Source organism: Eumetopias jubatus, unplaced genomic scaffold (assembly GCF_037043125.1).
Source record: "Eumetopias jubatus isolate StellerSeaLion01/CBP00866 unplaced genomic scaffold, mEumJub1_p1.0 scaffold_10, whole genome shotgun sequence".
In the NCBI taxonomy this organism is placed as follows: Eukaryota; Metazoa; Chordata; class Mammalia; order Carnivora; family Otariidae; genus Eumetopias; species Eumetopias jubatus.
The window spans coordinates 62235232-62255174 of record NW_028274816.1 but is presented as its reverse complement, the minus strand read 5'-3'; the positions used below and the strand labels follow the sequence as shown (position 1 = coordinate 62255174).

Below are 19943 nucleotides of genomic sequence, written 5' to 3'. Positions count from 1 at the left end.
CCGAACCATTCTTGGACTTGGGGGTGTCCCGGGGGCGAGTGGGGGCCGCGGGTTGGGGGAAGAGGGGTCCCAGCAGGTGGGGAGGGGGAGGTGCCTCTTCTCGGCTCCTAGCCGGCACGAGGCGAAGGCAGGCTGGCCGCGGCCACATCTGCAACGAAGCCGGCGCGCATCTGCACGGACGGGAGCTGCGGGCCGGGTCGCACGCCCCACACGCTGCCGGCCGCCCCCTACCAGCGCGCGCACACGCCCAGCCTGTTGGCTCGCAGACACGCGCTCGCTCTGCCTCCCCGGCCGGCCCCCCACGCCGCCACCCCCGACTCCCCAAGGGTCCCGAATCCGGAAAGTGAGGTGAGCGCGACCGCACCCCGGTGCGGAGGGGGAAACTAAGGCACTGGGGACATGGGGACGGGAGGAAGAGCCCGGCATGCGGATGAATGGATGAATGGCTGGGAAGGACAGACGGCTTCATCTGAGTGGTTCCTGTTCCTCTAAGACGCAGGAGCCTGGGGATCCACAGGGGGGCTCTCAGAATTCTGCAGCCCCCGTGAAGATCTGGGGGCCCGGACTCTACGGAGTCCCCAGTCAAGGCCCCTCAGCCCCTTGAGATTCGCAGTCCTTGCTCCCCGCCCCCCCAACCTTGGAGACCTAAGAAGGCAACCTCTGAATCCCCCAGAGACCCAGGCGTCAGAGCTTCCAACTAGCCCGCCCCCCACTGGGGAATCTGAGTCCCCCCACCCACCCCCGCCAATCCTGGAATCCCACCCTCCCAGAAGGCCCGGTCCCCGGAACCCGGCGTCAGAGCGCCCAGCACCCCCTCTGCCCAGGGACCTACGAGTCCTATCCTCCCCCCTCCTCCAGGAGCCCCCGGGACTGGCGTCGGCGCCCCCCCGGCCCCCGCCTTCCGGATCCAGGTGGCCCCCCTCCTCACCCCCAAGCCTGATGCTTCGCGTCTCGGAGGCCGCGCTCGCGTCGCCATGGCAACGGGAGTCTATTTTGCGCTGGGAACACACAGCTCCCGCTGCAGCGCTCCCCCACCCCGCCCCTCCAACCCGGGCCCGAGTGAGAGTAGGGGGACCAGGGAGGGAGACTGGGGTCCTGCGTGGGGTGGTGGGAGCCACGGAGGCACTCAGAGGGGCAGAGATCTGTAGATAGCAAACCTGGGAAAGAGACATAGAGCCAGAGACAGAGTCAGAGAGGTAAAGAGAGTTGGGGATGTGGGGGTTGGGGGTTGGGGGTGGGGGGAGACACAGGATGTAGAGAGACGGAGACAGACGGGCAAAGGGAAGAACGGACACAGAAAACAGAGACTCAGAGAACGGGACAGCGTGTGGGGGGCGGGGGAGAGGTGGACAGACTCAGGGACGCAGAGAAGCGATGAGACATGTAGAGAGACACAGGCTAGGAGGACCGTGACCCAGGGCAGATCCCGTTAGAGACGCGAGGCCGCCTGCGGGCGGGTGGGAGGCGGGGTCCGGGAGGAGGGGTGGGCAGGGAGATGCAGACACCCGGAGTCGGAGAGGCACAGGACACGGGAAGACCTGGGGATGGGCGGCCGCCGGGAGCGCCTGGCGGGGTCGTCGTCCCTGAGTCCCCGCTGCCTGGGTGCCCAGTACTGGGATCCCCGCCCCCCACCCGGACCCCTCCCCTTTCTCCCTCCGCTCCACATCCTCTCCTCTTGCCTGCCTTCCACATCCCTACCTCAAACCGACTCCTCAACCCCAGATATTCCTAGGATCCCCTCCCTTTGCACACCACCCGGACTGTGCGTGTGCCCAGCCTCTCTCTCTCTCTCTCTCTCTCTCTCTCTCTCTCTCTCTCTCTCGATACCCACCGCGCACCCTCAGCCCCCCTCTGCCGCCACCTGCAAACCCCCTCCAGCCCCCAGTTTCCCGAGGTTAGGTCTTCTCTTTCTGGGTCTTACCCTTCTGTGGGTTTCTGTCCTCCCCCTTTCTCTCCTCTCTCTCTCTCTCTCTCTCTCTCGTTCTCTCTTGGCTTCTCAATCTCTGAACCCCACTTCTCTGGGATCTGTGCCCCTCTTGTATCTGTTTCCCCCCAGCCCGCTCCCCCTCTGGGTCTCTGCCCCCTCTCTGTCTCTTACCACTTCTCTCTGGGTCTCTGTGCCCCTCTCCCTGGGTCTCTCTCCTTTCTCTGGGCCTCTCCCCCCACCAACCTCCCAAAACTCTTTCCCTGCCCCCTCGCCGCCCTCTCCATCTCTCATTCCCTGCTGCCATACGTTGGCCCCACCCAGCCAACCCAGCCCTAGCCCCCGTCCCCAGCTGGCAGGCTGTGGAGGGTGGGCCCAGTGCTATGCAGGTACTGTAAGGTTCCCAGGAGCCCAAGGGACCGAGTGGGGCCTGCTCTGGAAACCTTTCTCAAGTTGACTCCCCTGATCTCTGTCTGTACGTCTCTCAGGTCCTAGGTTGGTGCTAGGGCGGGGGCACAGCCCTGGCCCTTTGCTACTGAGCATGCATGGTGCAGGGAGGGAGGAGATTGGGGTGAGGGGCCCCCTTCCTCTACAGCTGTGGGGGAGGAAAGTGCCTGTGTGTGTAAGGGGCTGCGGGATGACTGTGTCTGTGGGGGGGGGGGTCACATGTGTGCTTCCAGACTCCACCGCTGGGTGAGGGTGTGTTTGCACATATGTGTGTGTGCACCCACGAGGATGCATGACCCTGGGCTGGGATGTGCATGGTTGTGTGTCCATGTAGAGGTGGCTTAGGCAGGTCCCTGGTTGTGTTCTGGAGCTGTGTGTGGTCCCAGTGTGTCACAATGTCTGAGATTGTGTCTCGGTCTTGTGTACTGTGAGTGGAAGTGCCCAGAAGTGCACAGCTGTGTGTCCACATGGAGCTGTGTGCATGTGTGTTGGGAGGAGGCTACAGGTGCGCCACCAGGATGACATTGGGTGTCCTTGTGTGTTGTGTCTGCACACCATGTGGGTGTCCTGGGTTCTCTGTCATTGTGTGTATATAATGTTGCGTGTCTTTGTGTTATTTTGTGTGAGGCAAGGGAAGACTTGGCCCCCCCGTATCCTTGTGCCTAGACAGGTCACTGTGTCCCTAGGTGTGTGTCCTCCTCCCTTCAGGAGGTGTAAGGCGGGGGCAGGAGGCCATGGCTCCCTCCACTGGTAGATGTGCCATGTGTATTGTGTCTGGGTGTGTCCCTGGGTTTGAGGGGACAGGTGCCACAGCCCCCACTCCCCAGAGTTGTCAATGGTGTGAAGTTGTGTCTCCCCGGGCATGTGCATGTGTGTGCAGTTGGAGGGGACAATGGGACTCTGTTAGCAGAGGGAAGAATTGTGTCCATGGAGCTCAGCTGGAGGCTTGGCACAGAATGGGGACTGAGTGGGCAAACTGCTAGCCCATACAGCGCTTTATGCAAATGAGACAAAGGTACCCCCTGGCCCAACGTAGCTTCCCTGTGTCTATGCTTTGGCAGGCAGATGGCAACTTTGTGTGAGTTCTAAAGGGTGCCCCTTCCCCCAGATGGATGCAGTCCCACCAGTACGCCTTAAGGAGGAGAGCCTGGCTGGATTCCAGCCTCTCAACCAGATCTCCTTGTGCAGTGCCCAACCTGCCCAACCGTATGTGGCAGCCCTCAGTGAATGAAGAAATCCACATCACTGCATGCATGTGGATTCACTGATGAAAGGTGTGTGTCTGTATGCATGTCAACCCACGTTTCTTTGCATGGGATAAAGGTTCTACAGGTGGCAGTGCCCTGAGACCTGAGTGCAGAGCCCAGCTCCAGTGCTTGGGCACTGTAAGGCTTAGGCTAATGATGGGACCTCTCAGAACCTCAGTGCTTTCATCTGAATCGTGTGTGTATGAGAGAGAGAGACAGACAGAAAGGGAAAGAGAGAAGACCCACTTCTCACACTTCCTTTCAACATTCATCCGTGCAGTAAATATTTCTGGAATACCTCCTGTGTCAGGCACTGATACTGGGTGCTGTGGACACCACGGTGAACAAGCCAGACAAAAAAGTCTGCCTTGATGGAGTTTATGGTCTAGTGGGGGAGACAGACAGTAAGTCCCTACACATACGATGTGGCAAGTAGAGATGGAAGCTATGACAACACAGAAAGCAGGTGTGGGGACCAGAGCAGTGGGAGGTGCTGCTTTGGACAGCACAGGGAAGGTCAGTGAGATGACCCGTGAGGGACACCTGAGGGAAGGAGCGGGGGGCACAGACCAATATCCGCAGCAAGGGGAAGGCCCAGGCAAAAGGAGCAGCAGATGCAAAGGCAGGAAGAAGGGGCCCTCTTGGGCATGGGACCTGGAAAGGCATGAAGGTGCAAGGGGACAAGGGTTTTCATGTTATCCCAGGTGTGACAGGAAGCCAGCGGACAGTTTCAGCAGGGGAGGGCTTGATGTCATCTGACCTATGTTGGTGTTTTTTTGTTTGTTTCTTAAAATTGTGGTAAAATACACCTAACTCAAAATTTACCATTTTAGCTATTTTTAAACTGTTTGTAAGTGTTGAGTTCAATGATACTTAGGACATTCATCATGTTGTGCAACTGTCACAACTGTCTTATGCAGAATATGTTCATCACCCCAAAGCAGTCACTCCCCATTCTTCCCCTCCCCCAGCTCCAGGCAACCACTAATCAGTTGTCTGGCTTTATAGCTTTGACTACTGTGGATATTTCAGATAAATGGGGTCATACAGTATATGACCTTTTGTGTCTGGCTTCTTTCACATGATGTTTGGAGGTTCATCCATGATGCAGCATATCAGTGCTCCCTTCTTTAAGGCTAAGTAATATTTCGTTCTCTGCAAAGACCACATTGTGTTTATCTGTTCCTCTGTTGATGGCCCTTTGGGTGGTCTCCACTTTGGGGATATTACGAATAGTGCTGCTGTCAACATTCGTGTGTAGGTTTTTGTGTGAACATACATTTTCAGTTCTTAGGAGTGGAACTGCCGGGTCATGTGATAACTCTGTTTAACTTTTGAGGAACCGCCAAACACGGCGGTCCACAGCGTGGGCCAAGCCCCTTCTTAGATGCCTATGAAACACTGAGTGGGGGGTTCTAGCCCAGAGTGCAAGGGAGGGCCTGGAGCTGCAGCTCAAAGGAGAGTTGAGGCCCCAGGTGGGAGGGGGACCAGCTGGCTGAGAGGTGGGGAGCCTCAGCTCCCAGGACCCTCTCTCCACCGCAGCCCGTACGACTTCTGGGGGTGACAGTGTGGTCCCCAGATACGCACGCACGCAATGGAAGGGGCCATAAAAGTACTACCTGATGATGCTCATCGGACTGGTCCTATCCACGCTGCCATCCCCTTAAGCTGCTTTCACTTAGCCATGACTTCCTTCAAGATTTAATATTTCTTCACAACAGTGTTCCGCACGCTTCACACTGGCTTCTGTCTGCGCACTAGCCCTCTCCCGTCGCTGGAACGTAAGCCCCACAGAGGCGGGGACCCCGTGGGTCAGTCACCGCTGCATCCTCAGGGCTCAGTCCACGCGGCCCGCAGCGTCCGTGCTGGGCCGACCCGCCCCTCCGGCCCCTCCCTCCGCACCTGCGCCACGGCCCCGTCCGCCCTGCGCCGCCCTCCGCCAACAGCGGCCGCGGCAAACACCTGAGCGCCCGTGTGCAGTCTGCCGCTCGGCAACAGGCCCGGCTGCTCCGGGCTCCTTACACAGGTTAACCCCGCTCATCCTCGTAACCACCCCCTGATAACCATCCTTACCCCCATTTTACACATGGGAAAACTGAGGCACGGGACGCTTAGGTAAGAGCCTGTGCAGTGTCAGGCAGCTGGCACATGGTGGAGCTGTGCCACCCCGCCTCTCCTGCTGGGGGCTGAGACCCTTCAGACCCGCAACTGTGAAAGTGTGTGTGTGTGTGTGTGTGCGTGTGTGTCTGTGTTGCATGTGTGTGCATGTGTGCCTGTGTCTGTGCGTGCGCGCGCGTGTGTGTGTGAGAGAGAGACACACAGAGAGGGCGGATGAGGGAGAAAGGGAGCGGGAGAGAGACAGAAGCTAGAGACCCCTGGATTACCAGACCTAAATAAAAGAGAAGTAAGCCTCTGGGGCCGCTGAGCACCATGCCGGTCTACGCAAGCCATTCTCAACCGGGCACAGTTGTGCCCCCAGGGGGACGTTTGGCAGTGCCTGCAGGTATCTTAGGCTGGCAGCATGTGGAGAATACGAATTCTCCTGGCACATGGTGGCTGGTGCTCAACACCGGGCAGCACGCAGAACGGGGCCCAGAGAGTGGAGCCCAGGTTGAGAAGCCCTGCACCACCTGGTTCCGTGCCTAGTCTGCCAACTCCGATTCTCAGCCCCGATCTCTCTCTCTCTTCCCCCACCCACACCTCTCTCTACCCTTCCCCATCTCGCCCCCCCGAACATGTTTCCGTTCCCTCCCCATCCCCACCGACCCACCCCGCCGTCCTCACCGCTCCTCCACTCCCCATCTCCCACGCCCGCCGCTCTCACCGCCCCCTCTGTCCTCCCTCCTTCGCTCCCCCGCATGCTTCCTCCCCACATCCTATCTTGCTTCTGGTGTTTTTGTCCGTCCTTTATTTCTGCTCACCCCTCTGATATCTCCGCCGACCGTCGCCACCTTTCCTCCCGCCTTCTCGCTCACCGCGATCCTTTCCCCGTCTGCGCGTTACCATTTCCATCCTCCTCCGGCCGCGTCTGGGCATATCTCCGTCCCCCCGCCAACGCCGTCCACTGCCCTGTGGGACTGCTCACTTTGGGCCCATGCATCGCCCGCTCCTACACCCTTTCGCTCTCCTGCTGCTTGTCTTCCTCCATCCTTCTACCTTCCCTCGCCCGCCTTCCTCACCCTGTCCGGCCACCCATCCCCACATCTCTGCACCCCTGGCCATCTGTCCCGCGCCCACAGCTCCCGCCTTGTTTCTCCCCGCAGCCTGGCGGCCCCGTCCGACCTCCTGCGCGCCCCATGCCGTCCCTCCTGCTCCTCGGGACCCTCCTGCTCCTGGCCTCGACCCCCCGCCAGGCTGGGGCGCGCCCGTCCAACGCCACAAGTGCCGAGCCCCCCGGCCCGCTGCCCGCCCTGCTGGCGCACCTGCGGCGCCTGACCGGGGCGCTGACCGGCGGCGGGGGCACAGCGGGCCCGGGCGCCAACGGCACCAGGACCAGCCCCGCGAGCGGGACAGGCGCGGCGGCGCGGGCGCCCCCTCCCGCCGAGCTCTGCCATGGCTACTACGACGTCATGGGCCAGTACGACGCCACCTTCAACTGCAGCACGGGCTCCTACCGCTTCTGCTGCGGCACCTGCCACTACCGCTTCTGCTGCGAGCATCGCCACATGCGCCTGGCGCAGGCCTCCTGCTCCAACTACGACACGCCGCGCTGGGCCACCACGCCGCCGCCGCTGGCCGGGGGCGTCGGGGGTGCTGGGGGTGTGGGCGGGGGGCCCGGGCCCGGCCAGGCGGGGTGGCTGGAAGGGGGCCGGGCGGGGGGTGCAGGGGGGCGCGGGGGCGAGGGCCCCGGGGGCAGCACGGCCTACGTGGTGTGCGGGGTCATCAGCTTCGCCCTGGCGGTGGGCGTCGGCGCCAAAGTGGCCTTCAGCAAGGCGTCCCGTGCGCCCAGGGCGCATCGGGAGATCAACGTGCCCAGGTACGTGAGCGCTGGGACCCTAGCTGAGTGGGGCCTGGGGGCGGGGCCTGGGCAGTGAGACGTGGAGCCAGCTGGTGAGGGCGTGGCTACAGGGGTGCCTGTACAGGTTCAGAGACGCAGGAGGCTTCCACCGCGAGCCTAGGCGCGTAAGCCTAGGGATATGGGCGGGCCCTAGGGATAGGCGACAGGACGGGCCTGGCTGCGGAGTGACGGGTGAGGCTCAGGCCTTCATTCGTCCAACAAATTATTTTTTGAGCACTTTCTGTGGTCAGCAGCTGGGGATACAGCAGTGAAAAAACAAGATCCCTGCTCTGCTGGGTAAACCCGACTTCCAACCCCAGGTCTGCTGCCTGCGGTCTGCGTGACCCTGGGCCTGTCCCTCCGTTTGCTTGCCTGTAAAATGGGCCTAATAACTGTTCCCCATCCATTCAGACTGTAACGAAGATTAACTGAACTGATTCATGTCGAGTCTTGGCACATGGTAAGCCCTCAATAAATGTTGGCTGCCATTATCATTAAACGTTAGTGGTGGAGAGAGTACGCAAGCAACCACATATGCAATATAAATTTAGGTATTGATAACCGCTGTGAAGAAAAGAAAGCAGCATAACAGGTAGAGAGTGGGGGCCGAAGGTGTTGCTTTATGCGAAGAGGTCAGGAAAGGGCCCTGGAGCAGAGACCTGAGGGGAAGGAGCAAGCCAAGCAGGGATCTGTGGGAAGGGCAGGCCAGGCAGAGGGAACAGCGAGGGCCCTGGTGGGAGCACTTGCAGGACAGCGAAGGGTCCCATGAAGCTACAGAGCAGTGGGCGTGGAGCAGATTTATTCTGAGAGTGATGGGGGAGCCTCTAGAGAGCCCTGAGCTCCGGCGCGAAGCCATCTGGTAATTTCAAGAGTCCCTGGGCTGCATGTGTGCGGCCGGACTGCAGGGGATAGGGTGGAAGCGGGAGACCGGTTAGGACACTAGCAATGAGCCACGTGAGAGCAGGTACCGGGAGCAGCACTGGTGGGGAGAAGTGTCCCGCTGGGGATTTATGTGGGAGGTCGAATCTGCAAGACTGCTGAGGAGCATGAAAGAACAACAGGAGTCAGGGGTGATTCTAAGGTTTTCGGTCGCACAGCCGGACGAATGGAGCACACTTTATCACCGTGGGACGGCTGTAAAAGGAACGGGAGTGAGGTGCCAAGCTCAGGGCGGGGCAGGTGCCCGGGGGGACGATGTGGGAAGGACCACAGGGGGGTTGGGTCCAGATGAATTGAGGAAGGGGCTGTTTCAAGCAGGAAATGCGGTGGGAGGAACCTTAGGGTGGGCGGCGCTCAGACTGACATTAGCGATGGGCGTGGCCAAAGGCAAGGAGCCCGGGGCGAACTGACAGACTCCCCCAGAGGGAGAACAGGGAGGGAAAGAATCCTGGGCCCTCCCTCTCCCTGCCCCCACCCCCGTCCCCAGGCCGCTGACCGTCGCTCTGCCACCTCTAGGGCTCTGGTGGACATTCTGAGGCATCAGGCGGGGCCTGGGACCCGCCCGGACCGGGCACGAAGCAGCTCCTTGACCCCAGGGGTCGGAGGCCCCGACAGCATTCCCCCGAGGACGCCCAAGAACCTCTACAACACCGTGAAGCCCTCCAATCTTGGTGAGTGGGACCTGGGAGTTGGGGCGGCTGCTGCTGCCTCTGGTCACTCCCACCATTCCTGTAGCCCCGCCCTCCCATATAGCCCCGCCTCCCCGCTGCCAAGGCCCCGCCCCCAGTCCTCCAGCCCCGCCCTCCCCGGATAGCCCCACCTCCCGCTGCCCAGGCCCTGCCCCTAGTCCCATCCACCGGCCTCAGCCATCTCTGAACCATTACGGGTGGGTGCCATGGACGCCAGGGTGATTTAAATTTATACATTCTCAGCCCCTGCACTTGAGAAAGTCCGTGTCTGAGCTCCCAACAGCTCACAAGAAACTCACAAGAAAGTACCTAATAACTGCATTAGGAGGTGTCCTGAACCAGAGAGCCTGGGTCTGAATCCTGGCTCTGCCACCACTGACCTGGGGCAAACCGTTTCACCTCTCTGGGCCTCAGTGTCCTCACCCATGAAACCAAGAGCACAATAGCACTCACCTCACAAGGGTTATCGTGAAGGTCAAGTAAATCAATGACCGAAGGCTTAGAGCAATGCCTCACACAGAAAAAGTACCATACAAATAGGAGCAGTTATTAGTGTTCTTCTATTTTATGATGAGTTCATCAGTGGAGAAGCCCAGGGAGCTGGAATGGGTTAGAGGAGGAGGAAGTCTTCCCCAGGAAATGCTATTTGAGCAGTGGCCGAAGTCTTCCCCCAGGAAATGCTATTTGAGCAGTGGCCTGGAGGGTGAGGGGGTTACTTGGGCCAACGGAGCTCTGGGCGGCTGAAGCAGAGTTTACGGGCCAGGGAGAGGGTGTGCAGACACCTCAGGGAGGACCTGAGCACCAGGCTGGGCTGAGGAGCTCTGCCTTTGTCCTGATGGCAGCGGGAAGCCACGGTCAAGTTTAGAGCAGGGAGGGGAACAAAGTCAGAAGTGAGTGGAAGAATGATTTTTCTGGAACCCATGTGAAGGGGGAGGGATGAGACGAAGAAGGCTCAGGCGGAGGGTGGATGGTACTCCAGGCTGGACAAGGCCTGGGCTGGGGTCAGAAATGGAGGGGAAAAGGTGGGTTTGAATAGTAGTAATAAGGAGGAGACATTTGAGGTGGATCTTGAGGGCTGAGTAGCAGGTCTTCAGGCAAAGAAGGAGAGGAAGGAATTCAAGGTGGACAGAATAGCATAACAACATGTGCAAAGGCCCTGTGGCAGGACTGAACTAGGCTCCTTCAGGCAAGGCATCAGCTGGAGCCAATCTAAGCCAAGTAATTCCTGGCTTAGATTTTGTCCTGTGGGTGACAGCCAGACATGGAAAGAGTTTGCAACAGCAGAGGGGCAAGGGCAGGGGCAAGTGTGGGTGTCAGGAATACTACCCTGGGGGGCTGATCTTGAAGAGCGGGCTAGCCAGATGGCCAGAAGGCCGATCTGATGGTCCAGGAGGGAGAGGCAGGTCAGAGCAGAGATTCAGAAGGTAGCAGGGATCAGAGCTGGGGACCAAGTGGACGTGAGTGGAAATCCTTCTGCAAGACCAGGACAGCAGCACCAGCTGGGAGTGAGTGATGACAGTGACACCACTTCTCTTCTTGGTCCCCACAGATAACCTGCACCACAACTACCTGCACCTCAACGTCAACAGCCCCAAGCACCATGCCACCACGATGGGTACGGACTAGGGCTGGGCTGTGGGGAGGACAAGGCTCCTTTCCTTCCCTGCCTTGTATTGAGCCTGAGCTGGGGGCCCAGGACAGAGCAGGCATGAGACCCTGTGAGCCCTGACCCCCCAGTCTAGCCAGGTAACCAAGCTAGCCTCAGCTTCCCAGGTTGAACACCAGAAGTGGTCATCCCCCTCACACCTGGGTTGGTGGGAAGATGAACGGAGTGGACTGCCCCTCCAGCCTGGGGCCAGGCACACAGCAGGTGCTGAGCAAGAGCCAGCTGCCGCTCTTCTTGTGACATGACCTGCTGCCCCAGCAACGCGCCTGTCTCCTGAGGTGGGGGAATGAATACAGGGGTCCTGGACTGCTGGTGCTCTGAGGGGCCGGAGTCCCTGGTTCCCACTCCCTAAGGGGCTGGGGGCTGGAACTGCTGGGTCTGAGGGAGGAGGGGCTGGGCTCACCCCTGCCATGCCCCTCTGCCCCAGATTGGCGCGCCGTTCCACCACCCAGCCCCTCCTTGCACTACTCCACGCTCTCCTGCTCACGGTCCTTCCACAACCTCTCGCATCTGCCCCCGTCTTATGAGGCTGCTGTAAAGTCCGAACTCAACCGCTACTCCTCCCTCAAGAGACTGGGTGAGTCCCAGGAAGGGGAGGGGCACAGGCAATGGGGTGGGGTGAAGAGCCAGGGCCTGGGTTCAGGATGGTGGAGAGTGGCCCAATTGACACTGAGGGTGTTTTGTTTTGTTTTTTTAATGTTATGTTAGTCACCATGTATCATTAGTTTTTGATGTAGTGATCCATGATTCATTGTTTTCGTAAAACACCCAGTGCTCCATGCAGTACGTGCGCTCCTTAATACCCATCACCGGGCTAACCCATCCCCCCACCTCCCTCCCCTCTAAAACCCTCAGTTTGCTTCTCAGAGTCCATAATCTCTCATGGTTCATCTCTCCCTCGGATTCCCCCCTTCATTTTTCCCTTCCTTCTCTTAATGTGACACTGAAGGTGCTTTTTAAAAATGCAGATTCATGCTCTCTTAAGATCTATTGTATTCATCAGGACCTGTATTTACAATTAGCAGAAATACAACTTAAGCAAAAAAAAAAATTTTTTTTAAGGCAACTACATTAGCTGGATAATGGAAAGTCTCTGAATCATATGCTTCAGGTATGGCTGGATCCAGGAGCTCAAAAGCTGTCTCCAGGATTCTGTATGTCTCAGCTCTGCTAAATGATGGGCTGGCTTCATTTTCAGACAGATCCTTCCTTAGTGGTGGCAAAGATTGACCTGAGGAATTTCAGGGTGCCATTCTATCAGCAGAAAAGCGTCTTTCCCAATGATTCCAGCAAAAATCCCAGGTCTGGAGCCTACTGGCCCAAACTGGGTCACATGCTTGTCCCTGAACCAATCACTGTGACTCCGGACATTTCTGGGTCAGTGGCAGTAGCCTTCAAACATTTTTAAATTGAGAGCCATATTAAGAAATGCTTTTTATATTATCACCCATGAGACATGTATATATGCATATTTTTTAATTACAGGAAAAATGTGAAACTTGTTATTATGAACTTTTTCAAACATACCCAGCATTAGAGGAAATCGTAAAATGAATCCCCATGTTCACATCACTCAGCTTAAAATGAGCAACATTTTGTTAATCTATACTCCCTTCACCCCAGTTTTTGGTGGATTATTTCTTTTTTTTTTACTTTTTTTTAAAATTTTATTTTATGTTATGTTAATCACCATACATTACATCACTAGTTTTTTTTAAGATTTTTATTCATTTTTTGACAGAGAGACAGACAGCAAGAGAACACAAGCAGGGGGAGTCGGAGAGGGAGAAGCAGGCTTCCCTGCTGAGCAAGGAGCCCGATGTGGGGCTCGATCCCAGGACCCTGGGATCATGACCTGAACCGAAGGCAGACGCTGAACGACTGAGCCACCCAGGCGCCCTACATCATTAGTTTTTGATGTAGTGTTCCATGATTCATTGTTTGCATATAACACCCAAGTGCTCCATTCAATATGTGCCCTCTTTAATACCCATCACCAGGCTAACCCATCCCCCCACCCGTTTTTACTTTTTTTTTGAAGACTGATTTATTTTGAGACAGAGAGGGAGAGTGGGGAGGAGTAGAGGGAGAGAGAATCTCAGGCCAACTCCAAGCTCAGTGCGGAGCCGACACGGGCGGCACTCAATCCCACAACCCTGAAATCAGGATCTGAGTGGAAACCAAGAGCCAGACGCTCAACCCACTGTGCCACTCAGGCACCTCTTTGCTGGATTATTTTAAAACAAACCCTAGATATTGTCACTGCATCCATTAATATTTCCGCAACACAAATTAACTGAAATAAAAACTTTATGAACTGGTACTCACACTTGTTCCCCTATTATGTGGATGCTTTCTTTTATGTTTTTTTAAGATTTTATTTATTTGACAGAGAGAGAGAGAGCACAAGCAGAGGGAGCACCAGAGGGAGAGGGAGAAACAGGCTCACTACTGAGCAAGGAGCCCAATGGGGGACTCAATCCCAGGACCTCAGGATCATGACCTGAACCAAAGGCAGACGCTCAGTCGGTTGACTGAGCTACCCAGGCACCCTTAGATACTTTCTTTTTTATATAACTTTTAAAAATCTTTTTCCCCACCACCTCCCTTAATCTTTTTTTTAATTGATTTTTTTTAAGTAATATCTGCACCCAATATGGGGCTCAACTCAGGACCCGGAGATGAAGATGGGGATGCTTTACCGACTGAGCCAGCCAGGCGCTCCTGTGTGGATGCTTTCTGATAATTTTTTATTCTATTTCATTTTCAAAATGCCAGTCACCATCCACAAAACTGACTTCATAACCCATGAATAGGTCACATCTCCAAGCTTGGGGGAAAAAAAAAAAGGAAGTCGCCCCACATCTACCGGCCTACCATCGTGTGTGGCCTAGGAATCTGCATTTTGGTCACATAGCTAGCCTGATTGTTTTGACAGATTGCAATGTGGGACTCACCCACCTGTTCCCAGGCTAATGACCAGGGCATTCTGGTGATGTCTGGGGTCCTCGTGGGGGTGGGATGTACCGAGGCCAGGGGATGGGGGAGGTTCTGGGCTGGCTGAGGACTTACCTCTGTGACTTTTCCCCCCTTCCCCCAGCTGAGAAGGATCTGGACGAGGCCTACCTGAAGCGCAGGCACCTGGCGGAGATGCCCCGCGGGACGCTGCCCCTGCATGCCCTTCGGCGACCCGGCACGGGGGGCGGCTACCGCATGGATGCCTGGGGCGGCCCTGAGGAGCTGGGCCTGGCGCCCGCGCCCAACCCGCGGCGGGTCATGTCCCAGGAGCATCTGCTGGGCGACGGAGGCCGGTCGCGCTATGAATTCACCCTGCCGCGCGCGCGCCTTGTGTCGCAAGAGCACCTGCTCCTGTCGTCGCCCGAGGCCCTGCGCCAGAGCCGGGAGCACCTGCTGTCGCCCCCGCGCAGCCCCGCGCTGCCCCCGGAGCCTGCCGCCCGCGCGGGCCTGGCCGCGTCCCATTCCAACTTGCTGCTAGGACCCGGGGGCCCCCCCACGCCGCTGCACGGGCTGCCCCCCCCGCCCGGCCTGCACGCGCACCACCACCACGGCCTGCACGGCTCCCCGCAGCCTGCCTGGATGTCGGACGCCGGCGGGGGAGGGGGCACGCTGGCACGCAGGCCACCCTTCCAGCGCCAGGGCACGTTGGAGCAACTGCAGTTCATCCCCGGCCATCACCTGCCCCAACACCTGCGCACTGCCAGCAAGAATGAGGTGACGGTCTGAGGCCAGGCCCGGGGCCTTGGGGGCTGCGGCCTCGCCGGCCCCCATCCCAGCCTGGATCCCCCAACACACTCTAGGGGCCTGGGACCCAGGATCAGCCTGTGGGCAGGGGGCTGCCTCCAAGGACACTGCTTTGGATGAAATCGTCACCGGAGACAAAACCCCCTTCTGGGATGTCATGGTAGATCAGACCCCTTCTCCTATGTCACTGTTTGAGGCAAGGCCTCTTTCCCATGACGTTATCACAGAGGAAGAGCCCTGCCTGTGAGGTCATCACTAGTGAAAATGTCTGTGTTCTGTGATGTCATCACAGGGACAAAACTTTCTTCCCATGAATCCATCACAGAGGAATAGGCCCGCCCCTGAGGTCATCGCTAGAGGCCATGTCTCTGTTCCACGAAGTCATCACAGACTTTCTCCCTGTGATGTCACAGCAGAGACAATGCCTTGTCCTATGACATCATCCCTAGAGACAAAGATTCCTTCCTGTGAATGTCACTGCAGAGACACATCTCACTCTGATGATGTCATGTCTGGTACCAAAAGGCCTCTTTTGACATCATCACCACCAGGAAAATGTTTTCTTCCAGAGAAGATGTCTCTGTCTATGATGTTGTCACTACAGACAAAGCCATCTTCCTGGGACACAGTGCAGGGGAAAGGTCTTGCCAACTGTGTCCTCCCTATACGTAGGACCTTTCCACAACACTGTCACAGGGACTTTGCCTCCTTCCTGTGATGCCATCTCCAGAGAAGGTGCCTTGCCCTATGACATGATCAGAGGGACTGTGCCTCTTCCCATGATATCATCACCAGGGATGACAGCCCGCTTCTGTGATCTCACCTCTGGACTCTGCCTGTCCTGGGGTGATGCTCTAAGACACCTCCATGCCAGGTCATGAGAAGACAGGGCATGCCCCAAATCCATGGCAACTCTGGGGTCACCAGAGAAAGTGCTCTGACCTGAGTTGTCTGAGGAAATGTCATCACTGGGGAGGCAACCCCAACTGCAGAGGTCTCCATCAGGATGAATGGTCTGACTGTAGGTTGTTAGCAATGGGCCCCCACTGAGGTTCTGTCCCAATGCTGTGATGTCATCACCAGAGACACTGCCTGCTCTGGAGGGCCATCACTTGTGATGATGTCACCAGAGTTTCTGCCTTGTCCTGCCATGATTTTACTTGGTCACTCCTTTCCCTGACACCAGGGACATGCTCTGCAGGATCTTCACCAGACCCTCCCTCTAAAGGGTGGTTGGGCCTCAGATCCCACCCTGTGTCACCTCCTGTGTGACTCCTGGAGGACAGGACTCCCAGACTGGCTTCTGCTCCCAAGGAGGCCACTCTGGCCCACCAGCCTCCCAGAGTCCTGGGACTCATAGTGGCCCAAAGGCTGGTGTCACGTCTTTCTGCCATAACTAGAGACATCGTCGCCTCTGTCAACAAACTCCTGGCTTCCTGTTGGGGGTGAGGTGGGAGGGGGTTGGTTGGGGTGTGCCCACTATTAATTTTGCTGATGATATCATTAGTACCATAAGACTTCCACCACTCATGATGGCATTGTACCTGGGGTCAAAGGCTAACCATGCCTGACGATGACATCATTTCCCAGGATTCCTTATGACCTATGGTGTCTTCATCTCCCAGGATCTACCACAACCATTGTATCATCATCATCTCCTAGGATCCACCATGACATATTATGTCATTACCTTCCAGAATCCTCTATGGCTGATGGTAACATCCTCTACCAGGATCCACCAGTACTGATGATGCCACCATTTCCCATAGTCCCTGATAATTGTGGTGTCGTTACCTCCCAGGATCCACTTCAACCATGATGTCATCACCTCCCAGGAACCATGAGAACCAATGGGGTCATCACCTCCCAGGATCCACTTCAACCATGATGTCATCACCTCCCAGGATCCACTTCAACCATGGTGTCATCACCTCCCAGGATCCACTTCAACCATGGTGTCATCACCTCCCAGGATCCACTTCAACCATGGTGTCATCACCTCCCAGGATCCACTTCAACCATGGTGTCATCATCTACCAGGATCCACCATAACCATAGCATCATCATCTCCTAGGATCCATGACACCAAAATATGTCATGTACTAGGATCCACTTCAACCATGCATCATTATCTTCCAGGGTCCGTCATCTTGAGTGTCAAATACTACAATGGCTGTATTTCAATTGTTTTCTGGGACCCCATGGCACCTATAACTGTTCCCTTAAGGGCAACTAGCACAATACACACCATTTTCCCATTCCTTCAAAAAGGGAATAGGTGGGGGCCCCTCCGATGACATCATCCTTAGCCCCTTCTTAATGATGTCACTGCCTCCCTCCTGACTTGAGCTGATGCCTGCATCAACCCCACCACAGACCTGGTCTTGGCCAGACTCCATCACCCCGTGGTGAGGGCATCCAGGCCCCTCCTAGTAACTCACCACCCTTCACCCATCTCATCGGTGACAGGGTCAACACAGAAAACTTTTATCATCATGGGGGAGTGGGATGGGCTTCACAGTCCTCAGGTGACATCACTGCCCCTGTGACCTGGACCCCCACCCAAAACAGCACTCCATTGGCTTGGGCCAAACTCTCCTCAGAGACCCCATGGGCTGGGTGGACAGCTGCTGACCTCCCTGGGGCCTTCACTCACGTCTTCTGCTGGCCTGGTCCTGGAGCAGGCACATCTGGAGGGCCATGGCCACTGCCAAGGCCATGGGGGGGGGTTGCTCTGCATCATCTCAAGATGGTGGAGAAGCAGCATTCTCTCATCTCCCCCTCACACACCAGGGAGCCTCCAGGGGTTTTGGGGATTCCTCAATACCCAATGCACAATTTGCCCCAATTCTCTTTGTATATAGCCATGTTGCGGGGGGGCGGCCATTCCCCCACTCTTAAAGGGCTACATACCCCCTCCCCAGCCCCCAAGGCAAGGTGAGGGGGTTCTTCTCCCTCCTCTGGGCCGTCCCCCTCCCTCTTTTGTCTCCCTCCAAATACTGGCACCTCAGCTCACCCCTTCTCGTCAGGAGCTTGGGGCAGATAATGCCCTCAGCTCCCAGCACCCAGTGGAACTGGGGAGCTACCCCAATCTCCCTGGGTCCCCGTGTCCATGCTTCTAGCTGCTCCTGTGGGCTCCCCCCAGTCCCATCCAGGGCCTCCCCAAGCCCAGCGCCCCTCAGGCAGACTGTGACTTCCCCCAGAAAGGAGCCAGCTTGAGCGCCTGCCCCCTTTCACACCCAGTTCCCTCTGCTCACCATCCCCCCTGAGCACTCAAGCTTTCCCCAGCCGCCTGGAATACAGGGGCTTGGGGCCTTTCAGCTTTCGTACACCACCCCCCCCCCCCGACTTGCTGTCTCCTGGCCTGGATTCCAGGTATCTTGTTCCCCTCCCCACACTCACTCTGCCACAGGCTGCCTGACCTTGGGGCCTTGACCTCTGATCTCAAATAAGCCATAGTGGGAAGAGGTCTCAAGAGGGTGAGGAAGTGGGCTTGTCCTGCCTAATCTCCCTCGATGCTTCCAGAGCTGGGACCTCGCCATCTGAGTCTTCCGCCCCGATAAACCGGCACGCGCGGCGTGTACACACACACACACACGCACACACACACACACACACACACACGCACACCCCGTTGTGGGGAACGGTAGGGGAGGGCTGCAGAGAGAAGATAACTAGTTCTGGACCAGAAGACTCTCCACAGCTTCTTTATCCCTCTCTCTCCCTGCTCAACACCAAACTCTTCCCCCAGTCCCTTGGTGAGGACAGCGGCGGAGTGACAACCTGGTATTTTTTGGAATAAACAGATGTTTCCTGAGCCCAGGTCTCAAGGTTTACTATCGGGAAGAAATGGGCTTCCACCTCCGTGCTTCTGTCACTGGGGAGTCCCCTGCGTGGCCAAGGTGGGGGGCAGGCATCTAGGAGTCTTTATGGGTGGTCAGGGCTGCCCCCGAGTCTGCCCCCAAGCCTGGAGTCAGGGATGGAGCGTGGCGCCTTTACGTCCTTGGCATCTTCCTAAGAAAAGAAAGCCTCCTTCTCTCTGCATTTCAGCATTTGTTTGCGCCTCCTTCTCTTCGCGTTCTCTGGCCGAGTCTCATTGCAGTGGGGTGCTCTAGTAGTTTGCTGGGGCTGCTGTAACAAGCAGCCGGAGCAACAGCAATGGGCCACCTGCTGGTTCCTTCCGAGGCCCGTGGGAGAGCTGGTGCTGGGCCTCTTCCCCAGCTCTCTGCTCAGCTGCCACTGGTTGGTACCCTCCACATGCACATCACCTTCTCTCTGTCCTTCCTGTCTCTGTGTACAAATCCCCCCAAAGTTGATGAGGACACCAGTCCTGTTGGAACAGGGCCCACTCTCAGTGTCTTCTACACTCAATCATCTGCAAAGACCCTATTCCCAAGTAAGGTCACATTCACAGGTCCTGGAAGCGAGGACTTCCATAGCTCTTTGAGGGGGCATGATTCAAGCCAGAACGGGGCTGTGGCATGGCATTGTTCATTCAAATACCAGCTTTTATGAAAACCAGGAAGCATCTCCCCCAGGGCATTAAGATACTAGCATAGTGACCGTAAGAGCTGCCCCCCCCCCCATCTTAGTGTCTTGACAGTAAACCAGTCAAGTTGTAAACCAGAGAGAGGAGATGCTTCCAAGGCTTGGCTTTATGGACTTTAGGACATCTCTCCCCTAGGGGCACCCAAGTGTTTGTTGAGAATTGTAGGCTTCTATCTTGCACTGAAGGGCTCATTTGCACATCCCTCTGGGTGTGGGTTGTGCACGTTCATTTCAGTATTGACTTTATCATTAAGAAAACACCTTCCTGGGGTGCTTGGCTGGCTCAGTACGTGGAGCATGTGATTCCTGATTGTTTTGAGTTTGAGTCCCACATTGCGTGTAGAGATTACTTGAAAATAAAATCTTAAAATGAAAAAAGAAAAGAAAACCCTTTCCTCTCTCATGCATTTAAGTGTTTCCCAAATTTCAGATTTTACTCCATCAGGGTTCTCCAGAAAAACAGAGCCAATAGGGTGTGTGTGTGTGTGTGTGTGTGTGTGTGTGTGTGTGTGTGTGTACAGATTCATTTTAAGGAACTGCCTCATGACTGGGGGGAGGGGGGGGCTGACAAATCCAAAGTCTGTAAGGCAGGTCGAGGAGCTGGAAATTCAGGCAGGCCTTCTATGTTACAGCCTTGAGACAAAATTCCTTCTTCTGTGAGTTACTTCAGTTTTTAGTCTTAAGGCCTTCAACTGATTGAATGAGGCCCACCATTTGAGCTAGA

At 56.7% G+C, this 19943-nt stretch overlaps 1 protein-coding gene across 1 annotated transcript; it reads left to right on the top strand.

The window, feature by feature from the left end:
* The first annotated feature begins 6817 nt into the window (after positions 1–6817).
* Positions 6818–18488, top strand: SHISA7 (shisa family member 7). Its single transcript, XM_028095079.2, has 5 exons — positions 6818–7594; positions 9071–9225; positions 10793–10858; positions 11337–11486; positions 14010–18488. The coding sequence occupies exons 1-5, from the start codon at positions 6915–6917 to the stop codon at positions 14651–14653; spliced, it is 1695 nt and encodes a 564-aa protein (XP_027950880.1). The 5' UTR covers positions 6818–6914; the 3' UTR covers positions 14654–18488.
* Positions 18489–19943: the final 1455 nt, after the last annotated feature.

What these genes read in the sequence shown, in the direction of transcription:
- SHISA7 (XM_028095079.2), top strand. Translation starts at nt 6,915, where the DNA reads ATGCCGTCCCTCCTGCTCCTCGGGACCCTCCTGCTCCTGGCCTCGACC. An exon ending in CGGGAGATCAACGTGCCCAG is followed by an intron (nt 7,595 to 9,070) that starts GTACGTGAGCGC and finishes TGCCACCTCTAG; the next exon opens with GGCTCTGGTGGACATTCTGA. An exon ending in GCACCATGCCACCACGATGG is followed by an intron (nt 10,859 to 11,336) that starts GTACGGACTAGG and finishes CCTCTGCCCCAG; the next exon opens with ATTGGCGCGCCGTTCCACCA.